The following is a 13,879-nucleotide window of genomic DNA, read 5'->3' as shown; positions in this document are numbered from 1 at the left end:
CTCACTGATTTCTTGGCTAGTGCTTCTTGTTCTGGTATAAGTTTGTGTGAGTCATGGGAATCGCCGTACGTCTTAGCACTTTTTTCTGGGTGGAGTCCTTGAACCTATTAATTATAATTACATGTAATCAGATGTTTCTTCTCTTGCTATACTTTTAGTATCTTCTGAAGACCAAAAATTCATTGAATCCTTTCATTGTAAAAACAAGAAATATTAATATACATCAGATGTAAAAATAAAATTGATTAAGAATGTCACTTCTTAATTTCTGTCTTACGATAAAATTAATAAAAATCTTAAAAATATTTATACATGTCAACTTTATTCTGAAGATAATTTTAATAACATCAACCAACTCTGATAATCTAAAAAGATTTGTGAATCTATCAACAGGAAGTGGTATCAAAACACTAACATCCTTCATATTCTTTATAATAGACTATTAACAAGAATGTGTCCATAGTACACAGATGCCCCACTCGCACTATCATATTCATTGTTCAGAGGATAGTGAAATTGAGGTCCAAACTCTAATTTGGCATTACAATTAGAAAGATCATGTCATAGGGAACATGTATACTAAGTTTCAAGTTAATTGGATTTAAACTTCATCAAAAACTAACTTTACCTAAAACTTCAACCTGAAGCGAGACAGACAGATGGACGAACGAACAGACAGACAGACAATCGATGCATAGACTGAATTACATAATGCCCTAGATGTTTTTTTTATGTTTTTTTGTTTCTATCTTCTCGTTTGAGGTTATCCATAATTGACAAACATTTTTCAAAGTGTACGAAACACACACTTTTTCAGACCCCACCCTCCCTCAAAAAGTGTATATCAACCATTTTCTGATTTTAAGACAAGTATCAATATTTTCTAATAAAAAGAAGATCCTGTCATTTGTAGTAGTTTATTATAGAAATTTGCACCAAAAATAAACTGAAACATATCTGACGAAAAATTCTGGAAAGAAAAAAAAAGCGTAAGGTATGTAGATTTGTTATCCCCCTCCCACCCAGTGTACACTTTGGAAAATGGTTGACAATTATCGATGACCCCTTTCTCGTTTTGATGTTATTTGTACATGTTTGCTCACATTCTTAATTCATGTAATTTCGAATGGTTGTTTTCATAAATTAATTAAATTAATTGAATAATTAGATCAGGTTGGTAAAAAACAGTAAAATAAAATATTCTTATGAAAAGATATCGAATTTGTGCAATTAAGTCATAGAATTGTTTACAAACAATCATTTTCATGACATTTTTTCCATTTGGAATTTTGTACCATCTTTAAATCCAGAGGGATAGCATTAGACCCAGCATGACTGAATAAAAAATAACAATATAATATCACTTTTCCAGAAAAATACCGATGCAATAACACTTTTTTTTATCTTCTGTTTACAGTCCACCTTTGAAAACATTGTTGGACTTGTGACTTTTTCTAAACCAATCAGATTATTATAAATACTTACAAGATGAGGATGTCCATTGTTTTCAATTTCCATACCTTCAAGCAGGTTAGATTCAGGGTCATCAGGGTCAATATTCTAAAAGGAAAAAAGTACAATCTGTTCAGTCTTCTTTTAAGCATTATATCTTTTTCTAAGACTTTTTTTTAAATTGTATAACTGAAAACAATTATAAAATAATTGTCCCTGGCCTAGCAACATCAACAACGATACAAGTACAGACCCAAAAACATTCTTTGGGTAGAACCATTAGATCAGGAATTTTTTTCACCTAATTTCGGTCATTTTTTTATATAACTTAAAAGTTGGTGCCCTTTTTCAAAAAAAGATTGTCAAAATCACATTACTGCATGAGTATGCTCATACTCATAGCATCAACAAACTGTTTTCACTGTTGCATCGCATTTATCCTACCATTTTCCTAAAATCGATAAAGAGCAATTAAGGGAAGGCATTAACAGTTTAATAATAAAATGATTTTAATGACTCAAAACGATAATTTTCTCAATCATCGCTTACATTTATTTCGATTCTGAAGTCGAAATTCAAACCTGATGTTATACAACAATACTAAAACGAACAATTATGGACTTTTAATTGGCATTAACAAAAGCGTATTTCTAATGCGAATTGGATAATTCGAATTAGCCAATTCGAATCAATTCCAATTAAAAAAAGAAGAGTGTGTGAACGCGATTGGTGAATTCGATTTCGAATTTGAATTAAATGTACGTGTGAATGAGGCATTCATCCACATTACTACTCCCCCCAATCCTCCTTATATATTGCTCCTTATTCTATTTAGGGACTATGTTGCAAATACTTAGATGTTTTCCCTTTAGGGGCTCGAACCAAACACTGAAAAGATACAGTGCAAATGAAAGCATCTGTTTTACACTATTCAGAGATCAGTAAGGGGCCCAAGATATGTTAACTGGTTCTTGGTTAGAAGTATAACCTGAACAAACACAGGTTTGGGACAAAGAACCACAGTTTAATCTTTTCTTAGCATATCAATAAAGCAATACATATTAACATAATTACAAACAAAGCAAATTGCAGTTGAAATCTGTGGTACTCCTAACACAGTACAGAACAAGTGAAACTGCGAGCTACTGCTCACTGATGATACCCCCGCCGCAAGTGGATAATATTAATAGTGTAAAAATATGCAAGTGTTCGGTAAACAGGAAGTTGTCGAGTGATGAATCTGAAAACGCATCACACGGTATAGCTGACTTATATAAATCCTGAAACCAAATTTCAGAAATCCTTGTATTGTAGTTCCTGAGAAAAATGTGACAAAAATTTTCAACTTGGCTATCATGTGTAAAATCATACAAGTGTTCGGTAAACAGGAAGTTGTTGAGTGATGAATCTGAAAACGTATCACACGGTATAGCTGACTTATATTAATCCTGAAACCAAATTTCAGAAATCCTTGTATTGTAGTTCCTGAGAAAAATGTGACGAAAATTTTCAACTTGGCTATCATGTGTAAAATCATACAAGTGTTCGGTAAACAGGAAGTTGTCGAGTGATGAATCTGAAAACGCATCACACGGTATAGCTGACTTATATAAATCCTGAAACCAAATTACAGAAATCCTTGTATTGTAGTTCCTGAGAAAAATGTGACGAAAATTTTCAACTTGGCTATCATGTGTAAAATCATACAAGTGTTCGGTAAACAGGAAGTTGTCAAGTGATGAATCTGAAAATGCATCACACGGTATGGCTGACATATATAAATGTTGATACCAAATTACAGAAAGGGTGGATGTGTAGTTCCTGAGAAAAATGTGACGAAGTTTCGTGGGACGGACTGACTGACGGACTGACGGACTGATGGACGGACGGACTGACGGACGGACTGACAGACAGAGGTAAAACAGTATACCCCCCCTTTTTTAAAGCGGGGGTATAATAACTTATTACAATATATTTTAATATAAGGCTGAAAAGACATAGCAATAAGGTAAAAACTATCCTCTAGGGAGGGGCGGGTGGGAATAAATGATTTCCCAGGAAATTTGAATGTCTGCTCAAAGCAAGCGTTGGTTTCAGAATAATTATCAGACATGTGACAGAGTTGTCAAGCCACAACTGGAGATTTGGAAATTTTCAGCTGGAGTTTGGGCCTCATAACTGGAGATTTTTTATCGACATTTTTATCGACGTACGCAATGGTTTTTTGGTGTTTAAACTGCATATTTTCCTTTTTTGTTAATGATTCTATAACTCCATAGCCATTTTTACTTGATAGATATAGAAGATAAGGGTTTTTTAAATATTTATTTATTATATATAAAGTTCAAGATAAAGTGATCAGCCATCATACATAGTTGGTAAAAAGTATCTCTGCTTAAGCTACATTGTCAACTTTGGTACCACTACTGAACATTGGTGTTGAATTGATAGAGTTGTGAGCTTTCTGGTGGGTTTGCTGTCTCCATATGTGTGGTCAAGTCATTAGGGTCACCAAAGTCAGCTTTGCAACAAGTGTAGTACGCATGCAAATCATATTTGAGATCATTAAGACATTTGTCTTGAGGTTAAGTAATATAACTGTTCAATGTTTTTAACAGCATCACATCAAAGTCATTGTTTATACAACTTAAATTAATCCATTGTCAATATTTCACTTTTAATCATCCAGGCATGTGTCTTAAACTTGCTAGTTGATCACCAGGTAATTGCCAATACTCTTTTATTGCTGTATATATATACAGTCTAATCCTTAACACCTTCATAGATAACTCTAGGCTATTTACCTTTTGACATCAAAACAGTTAAAGGAAACTTCCGTTTTTCTCGGACTTTTCCGATATCAATTTCGAGTTTCTTGGACTTTTTCTCTGTCAGTATCAATTTTGTAAACAAAAATTTCTACTGAAATTTTTTCGAGGTTGACATTTTCAAAAAGCGGAAGATTTCAAATTTTAACGGGAGGGACGGAAGAGGGGCTTAAAAGCGGGAGATTTTGACTCCCGCCGGAAGAATCACATGTATGAATTATGTACTTGTGTCTAAAACAAGAGCCCTATTAATTAAGCACTGATTGGTTAATCATGTTAATTCAAATGCAGTGTTAATTTTGATTGGTTAATTAGTATAATCTCGAAAAGCAATTAGTAAACGAGATTTCACATGAAGCAGCAACTGGGAAACCCCCAAGCTGATTGGACCAAATAGTAGACAGGGATTCCCAATTAAAATTATATGTACAGGCATTACACAAAAACGTATTGTGTATCAATAATCTATTTCTACAAAATAGTTCCATTAATAATATTAGTTCTCACTCAGAGCTTGTGATTAATAGCCAGGTGTGAATTAAAAACACAGGTAAAGAGATTAGTGATCATTAGCCAATAGCTCCTGAGGCATTAATATAGTTAGGCTTAAATTAAAATATTGTTTGTTTGCAGTTTATCGACCGACCCTTGAAAATCCTCCCGACTGTGAAAATTTTATTGCTTTAAATTTGAAGAAATTTTTTTTAATACTTCTATTGACGCGATCCGGAACTTTGGGTCCTTTCCGGAAATGATTTAAAGTCTGGGTCAATTACGCATTTCAAGTTCAGTTTTTCTTAGCTTCCTGTCAAGCGTTCATGTGACCATTTAATGATAAAGCACATGGAAATTGTTTACAGGTATCCATGAAGTCACGGAGGAGTACTTTACGCTGTCGTCTCGTGTCAATTTTAAGACAAATAACAAACAAAAAAGTTTATTAGTAAACTGTTTATACAGATTCAGGCACATGTAATGATGTGTGATGATATCATTGACAATGATGCAGCAGATATTCATAACTGACACGATAACCATTCTGTCTTAAACAAATCGGGTACAGAATCTGTGGAGCCTGACTTTATGGAACCAATTTCAGTGGTTAAATAATTCGACAGCAGCTTGAAGTATGGCATATTTTCTACAAATCGTTGTGAAGACGACAAAGATGAAACCACTCCTCCGTGATTTAAATCTTCATGGATATCTGTAAACACGCCTGTACGGAGGAAGGTCTCATTTGAAATGTTAATGGATATAGATCATGCCAAATCAATAAGAAGCAACCCTTACTACACAAAGATGTAGAGAAAATGAATGGTTAGCTTGAAAAATAAATATACTCTCTCTATATTAAATCGATTGCAATGAGTATGCTCCTTTAGGATAAGGGGGGCTGCCCCACTCATTGCAATTATTCTCTTTCTTACAATATTAAATATACCGAAACTGTGTGGCCTGTGTGAATTCAATTAAAACATGTCCTTAGGAGCTATGCTGCCAATTTTTTTTATGCATTAAAAACATTTCAGTACAGACCATTCACTTTTAATGGGGTGCTATGGATTTCACCCCAAACTTTAGATTTCTTTGGTTTTCATTAAAGCCTGGCAAAAATATAACCTTATCACATATAATTAAATATTGTTAGAAATATGAAAACAGTTGAATGTCTTAATACTTTTTTTTCAAGTTGCCTTTTTTTTCAATTGAGGAAGATTCAATGGTTATTTTTTTTTTATTAAAAATACACTTTTTAATACATTGTCTTATAAATCTTTAATATCTACATTTTTCTCTACTCATGAAAACATTCTAGTCAAGAAGCATACATGTCTGAATATATTTCTTTAAAACAGTTCTAGTCATAATGACATTCCTTGTTTATAAGTGTTCCAGTATTGAATAATTATACCATATGTCATAAATTGGATAATGACACTATGTTAAAGTTTCAGTTTTGGTTAAAAAGTTTTATCTGAAAATGCCTGTTCATTTGATGTTGGTTTTCAGCATGTCCAGTGTTTGTTGTTTTAAAATGGTTTTTTTTTCTTCACAAGAAACTTGGTTTAGTGTAACTGCTTGTTTAAATTGTATTTTGGCTGATAAAATAAAATATTTTTCCTACCTACCGACCCTTCAGTCTGAAAGTACAGTCGGAAAACTGCAAACAAACATATTTTTAAGGTTGGCCTTATAAGGAGGGCCCTCAGGATTATAACACTTTACTGGAGTTGATTTTATTTACAGAAAATGGATAACAAAACAAAATTATGTTCAAAATTGCGATTTTGAAACTCAATCAACGAAATGACCAAAATTTTTGCTGTTGAAAAATAAAATTTGTCCTACATCCAAATTACACGTTTAGGACAAAATACTTTCAGTTTAGGACAAGACTGGCAAATATGACCGTTTCCAGACCCTTGGACCACCGGACCTAATAATTAGCGTTGGTGGGGTCAGTCAGACACTTGTTTATGCCTTTAACATAACCGCTGCCACACTGACATATTCTTAATACCTCAGGTTCAGGTACTTCTCCATTTGATTTCCTCCATTCTTTCATCTTTCTCTCTGCCAACAACCTTTTCCTATGTGTAAGTTTTTGCATGCCTTCTTCCATTTTCCTTGCATAAGACTTGATTGGTCTGTCAAGATGTCGTTTCCCAAATCTTCCTTGTCTGACCTAATAAAAAAATACAATTTGAATGAAAAACATTTATGGATAAAACTTACAAGAACTATTCCAATATCTTGTAAAAGTTCATAATATGTGTTCATGGGTCAAATAGTTAAACTGGTCTATACATGTTTGTTGTCCTGTTGTGATGCCAAATTTTTGTGAAAAACAAATGAGTAGGGGCAATATAAGGTCCTTATTTAACCCAAATATTACTGCAAAGGAGTAGGGGCAATATAAAGCCCTTATTTAACCCAAATATTACTGCAAATTTAAAAGTTATCATACATATACTTAGATAACTCCAAACTAGACTAAGTTATAAGGTATTCAGAAAAGAAAATCAAATTTCAATAATTATGTTTTAGATTGGGAAAGTATAATGTGCACACCCAAGAATCAACTTTATATTTGGTGAGAATATGTCAATAGTTATAATAAAGCTTCCCTTAAAATATTGTTATTTCTTGGCTGTGCACGATGTTTCCACAAAGAAAATAAAGATGGAAAACTGCATTTATTCTGTATTTTCATGTTTATAAAAACTGTACATATCATGACATAATTGTGACGTTATCAGATAATCAAAGCACTGTAAGCACTGTAATGGAGTTAACCAAAAAGCAAGGCAAACGTAATTATGGAAACTGTGGCAGTGTTGCTTCAATTCTTTTTTTTAACATTTGAAAGAACAAACATTAGACTTTCGTATATTGTACATTTATGTTTGTTTAATGAATTGATTATTAAGGCAAATTAATCAATAATGAGCCATAAATGAAAATTAGTATAGGCCCAGAAATTATTCAAAAAATAATTAAAGTAAATTCAATTAACCCAGACTCATTTTTTGTATCTATAATTTTTTGTATAATAAACAAGAATTAATTGTAATAGGATGCCGTTAGGAAGTCTCACAAACAAAGCTCCAATTATTTGTCATTCCAATGGTCGCCTGACATTGGGCAAAGTCCAGTACATATTGGTTTGGTCTAGTAAAGTAATATGCATATGTGCATAGGCCCCTAAAAATACCACTAAATATACCCCAATACACAAACAAGATTGATGACTCCACTAGAGATTTTAGTCTAACATAATATGAAACCCTAAGTAAATCTGACAAGCGGTTCGAGTTGTCTTCTTTAGATGGTTTGACTGGATTCGGGGACAAGTTGTTCACATAACTTATAACATCTCATTAACGTCAATTTATGAATCTGTTTTATGACCTCGTTTCATTCATAAAACAATAATCTTATGTGGCAAGATAAGTTCAAATTACCGCCAACTTAGATATATAACTTTATTTCCTCTATCATAGAGATTTGTTGGACATGAACAATATTCCTGTGCATTTTGCCATTTGGGAAATATAAACGACTTATTACAGATTTTCGGCAATGAAATATTTCATACAATTGTTTGGACATTTTAGCCAAAAGCATAGGGGATAATGCACTACATAAGGCTTCCTAATGAGCACTACTTCCTGTGTGTAACTTTAAAACTTTTAGGTAGTTTGACGATCATTTAAGGTTTTTGTGGTCATATTTTTTGTATTCCAGAATTAAAAGTTTGAAAAAAGCGCCCAATTAGTTTTGTAACTAATTGCCAGCTAGGTAATTACAACGGCACCTATTTCAGCATTTATTGGGTAGAACACAAATCTAGGGTGCTCGCATAAGGAACTGTCTAAAATTCTTGATGTTTTTCATATTTAGGGTTAGTCATATTTATATTTCTAGACCTATGCGTGTCCAAACATTATGTGTCAATTTGAAATAGTTATCAAACATTTAATTATATAACTACCTCCAGCTCCCTTTCTTCTTCCTCTGGTTCCTGCAGGGTTGTCTCTCCTTCGACATCACTGGGATTATGTGTCTCCTATAAAATAAAACCATTGATATACATAACAGCTGACCTGTATTTTTTTTATTAACACCTACCTTACTCTAATAATCCAGTTGTTATATTAAGTCTTAGAGCATTAAAATCATAGTAGGCATCACTCATTAAGGACGACTATGTTTATAGAAGGAGCTGTATTATTGGAGTAAACTCATATATCCTCCAATCATGGTCATTCATAACATTTGAAAAATATTTAAAAATTACAATTTCTAATCCACTTATATACTAGAAGATGCCCGCGAAATCCCATTACAATTGGGCAAGTGTTGAAACAAAGAGTACCAAGGGTGCCTGTTTTCACACATTAAAAGGGGGAGGAGTCAGGATGTATGAACCTCATTTCTATTATAAAATTATCTTTAGATTTTTCTGTATTAAAGAGGGTGAGAAAGAAAAAGAATCAGAGAGACAATAAGAGAATGTCAAATTATTTACTTGTATGTTTTTCATATCTTAGTAAAACAAGTCTTTTGTTATATTCTTGAAACCCTGTAACACTTCAGTCAGGTGGTGCTGAAAGTATGATGTAAAATATGAAAAAATTATTAATCAAAGAGCTGAAAGCTCTGAGGAAAAATGACGCCACTGCCTCTAATATTGGGATATTTTTTATGCAAGTCTTGATTTTCACATACCGTAATAAGTTTAACATTGCAACATGTCTCGTAAGCATATAATTAATATTCGTATATGCGTGTGTGAAGTGAAGATGACAACTGACTGGTTTTTTTTTAATACAAATGAACAGATCAAGAGTCAAGACTACCTGAATGATCTACAGTATCCAATGACTACTGTCTGTTTTTTTTTTGTACAAATAAATAGGTGATCAAGAATACTGGAATGATCTACAATATCCAATGATTACTAGCTGTTCTTTTGTACTAATAAAAAGGTCAAGACTATTTAAATGATCTACAATATCCAATGGCTACTGGCTGTTCTTTTGCACATACTAAACCTGAATGATCTAAAGTACTCTTACTAAGTAATGTGTAACCTTTTTCTTGCAATTACATTTTTCTCAATCAAGAAAACAGACTACTATAAAAAGAAGAAGTGGTATCCCTTACCGAAAAAAAAAACCCTGCTGCAAACATTTGCAGCAAGTTTGCAGCAAACGTTTGCTGCGAACTTGCCGCAACCATTTTACCATGCAAATGAAGTTTGCGGCAAGCTTGCTGCAAACATAATTATGCAAATTAGATTTGCCGCAAGCTTGCGGCAAATGTTTGTTGCAAACTTGCGGCCAATTTGCAGGAACTACACATATATACTAATGTCATGTGTGAAGACACATTCAATTTATCTCTTTCAAATTACACAACAACATTTTTACAAAGTCAATTCCTGTCTTTATACAAACAGTCATTGAAAGAATTCTTGCAAACTCATGAGATTTAAGGAAATACATACATGTATTTGAGTTTTTCAATCACACATACATGTATATATAGTTGCTTACTTAATTATGTATGATGATAACATTAATTATTTCATTAAAGCATGAAGTTCTATTAATTATTTGTACTTACAAAATTACATACTGATTATCCCATATTATTGAACCAAAATGCCTCCTTGATCTCTTATATATGAAATACATTCCCAAACACAACCAACATTGACCTAGCCACAACTTTCAAATTGTTAGCATCCAGGAAGTGCCAACTAGGCATGCCCAGTCAGTATTGTGTAATTCCTGCAATGTTCTGGCAAACATATAGAATGGTCAAAGTTTTCTGCAATCTTGCCGCTAACATATAGAATGGTAAAAGTTTTCTGCAATCTTGCGGCAAACATTCTTTATTATTTCAAACTTTCTGGCAATCTTACGGCAAACATTGATGTTTCTGCAAACATTCCGAAAGCTTGCAGCAATGTTTGCCAGAAGTTTGCAGCTAGCGGCAAACATCTGCAAACACTATTTTCTGTGTTCCTGCAAACTTTGTTTGCCGCAAAAGTTTGCGGCAAACAATTCAGTTTCATAAGGGATGATTGCTATAATGAGATAACTATCCACAAAAAACCAAAATGCCACAGACATTAACAACTGTAGGTCACCGTACGGCCTTCAATAATGAGCAAAGCCCATACCGCATAGTCAGTTATAAAAGGTCCCGATGAGACAATGTAAAACAATTCAAACGAGAAAACTAACAGCCTTATTTATGTAAAAAAATAAAGCAAAAACAAATATGTAACACATAAACAAACGACAACCACTGAATTACAATTTACAGGCTCCTGAATTGGGACAGGCACATACATAAATAATGTGGTGGGGTTAAACATGTTAGCGGGATCCCAACCCTCCCCCTAACCTGGGACAGTGGTATAACAGTACAACATAAGAACGAACTATAACAAGAGTGCACACACTGAAATGTCTCGCCTTCTTTACTAATCATTGATATTATGTTGAAAGTCCTAAGTATAAAGCTTTATTACAACTGTCACATAAACTTAACATTAACCAAGATAGCTAAACAAAGACCAATGAACCATGAAAATGAGGTCAAGATCAGATGAACCATGCCAGGCAGACATGTACAGCTAACAAAGCTTCCATACAACAAATATAGTTGACCTATTACTTATAGTTTAAGAAAAATAGACTAAAACACAAAAACTTAACACTGTGCAATGAACCGTGCAATTGAGGTCATGGTCAAATAAACCTGCGGGACTGACATATAGATCATAATATATTTCCATACACCAAATATAGCTGACCTTTGGCATATAATATTAGATAAAAAGACCAAAACTTAAAAACTTAACTTTGACCACTGAACCATGAAAATGAGGTCACGGTCAGATGACATCTCCCCGCTAGACATGCACACCTTACAATCATTCCATACAACAAATATAGTAGACCTATTGCATAAAGTATGAGAAAAACAGATCAAAACACAAAAACTTAACTATAACCACTGAACCATGAAAATGAGGTCAAGGTCAGATGACACCTGCCAGTTGGACATGTACACCTTCCAGTCCTTCCATACACCAAATATACTAGCCCTATTGCTTATAGTATCTGAGATATGGACTTGACCACCAAAACTTAACCTTGTTCAATGATCCATGAAATGAGGTCGAGGTCAAGTGAAAACTGTCTGACGAGCATGAGGACCTTGCAAGGTACGCACATACCAAATATAGTTATCCTATTACTTATAATAAGAGAGAATTCAACATTACAAAAATTCTGAACTTTTTTTTCAAGTGGTCACTGAATCATGAAAATGAGGTCAAGGACATTGGACATGTGACTGACGGAAAGTTCGTAACATGAGGCATCTATATACAAAGTATGAAGCATCCAGGTCTTTCACCTTCTAAAATATAAACCTTTTAAGAAGTTAGCTAACGCCGCCGCCGTAGCCACCGCCGCCACCGGATCACTATCCCTATGTCGAGCTTTCTGCAACAAAAGTTGCAGGCTCGACAAAAATCAGTTGAAAAAGGCTTAACTCATCAGACGGACAAAAATACAAGTGGACTAGTATCCTTTCAAACCAAATGATTATGAAGAGCCTGTAGTAACAAGCTCTTATACCCCACCAGTCCTATAACATATGACTTCACATTCTTATTCAATTTTTAACGTTTTTATACTGATATTTTCATTATTTTTTTTAATTTTGAATGCGAAGTGTGACACACTGATAGTAATTTTTTTTATCAGAACAGTAAATAGAAATAGTAAATAATGCTCCCGAGGTCATATGTTTATATAGGACTAACAAGTGAAACTGCGAGCTACTGCTCACTGATGATACCCCCGCCGCAAGTGGATAATATTAATAGTGTAAAAATATGCAAGTGTTCGGTAAACAGGAAGTTGTCGAGTGATGAATCTGAAAACGCATCACACGGTATAGCTGACTTATAAAAATCCTGAAACCAAATTTCAGAAATCCTTGTATTGTAGTTCCTGAGAAAAATGTGACGAAAATTTTTAACTTGGTTATCATGTGTAAAATCATACAAGTGTTCGGTAAACAGGAAGTTGTCAAGTGATGAATCTGAAAACGCATCACACGGTATAGCTGACTTATATAAATCCTTAAACCAAATTTCAGAAATCCTTGTATTGTAGTTCCTGAGAAAAATGTGACGAAAATTTTCAACTTGGCTATCATGTGTAAAATCATACAAGTGTTCGGTAAACAGGAAGTTGTCGAGTGATGAATCTGAAAACGCATCACACGGTATAGCTGACATATATAAATGTTGATACCAAATTACAGAAAGGGTGGATGTGTAGTTCCTGAGAAAAATGTGACGAAAGTTTCATGGGACGGACTGACTGACGGACTGATGGACGGACGGACTGATGGACGGACTGACGGACGGACGGACGGACTGACAGACAGAGGTAAAACAGTATACCCCCCCTTTTTTAAAGCGGGGGTATAATTACCCACATACTCATTAAATAAGTTACTATAGTGACATACATTTAGTTATTTTTGTTACTTGAAGCAAATTCTATTTCTGTAGATTTATACAATAGCATTTATAATATTGTTATACTTGTTTTATTTCACCTTGAAGATTAGACAAATAGGGATACTCCTTTGATTTTTTATTTCATGTCAGTCAGGTCCCGTTATATGAAATTTGAAACCACTTCTCTGCCATATTGATATTTCATAACAACTCTGCTCAATTTGATAATCATTCTTTAACCATATATATCATAGTAAGCTAATTTTTAGTTTACACTAATCCAAAATCTTTCATGTCAAATTTCTGTCTCCATTTAAGTTTATGCTTTTGAACCATCATGGTATTAAACACAATTCCAAGTAATTATATATATGCTGTTATAGTGGGTCACCATATATTCAACTTGGGTGGCATTCCAGTTATTGAAATTTGTGTCAGATTGGATAATGAACTAGACCTTTAGGAATTGATCTCATTATTTAATATGAAACCATAGTATGGAACCCCTACCCGGTAACAAAATAAAACATGTCAA

At 33.6% G+C, this 13,879-nt stretch overlaps 1 protein-coding gene across 3 annotated transcripts in view; it reads right to left on the bottom strand.

Moving 5' to 3' along the window:
• Positions 1–13,879, bottom strand: part of LOC143078644 (MAM and LDL-receptor class A domain-containing protein 1-like) — a 141,888-nt gene that overhangs the window by 111,975 nt on the left and 16,034 nt on the right. For 2 of the 3 annotated variants that reach the window (XM_076253491.1, XM_076253492.1), the window contains exons 3-6: positions 8,779–8,853; positions 6,805–6,969; positions 1,486–1,560; positions 6–104 (exon numbers count right to left, since the gene is read on the bottom strand). In XM_076253491.1, the coding sequence (XP_076109606.1) occupies positions 6–104; positions 1,486–1,560; positions 6,805–6,969; positions 8,779–8,853 (414 nt within the window). The remainder of the gene's footprint in view (positions 1–5; positions 105–1,485; positions 1,561–6,804; positions 6,970–8,778; positions 8,854–13,879) is intronic. The other variant, XM_076253493.1, reaches the window with a different exon arrangement.

Source organism: Mytilus galloprovincialis, chromosome 6 (genome assembly GCF_965363235.1).
Source record: "Mytilus galloprovincialis chromosome 6, xbMytGall1.hap1.1, whole genome shotgun sequence".
NCBI lineage: Eukaryota > Metazoa > Mollusca > Bivalvia > Mytilida > Mytilidae > Mytilus > Mytilus galloprovincialis.
This window is presented reverse-complemented; position numbering and strand designations above follow the sequence as displayed.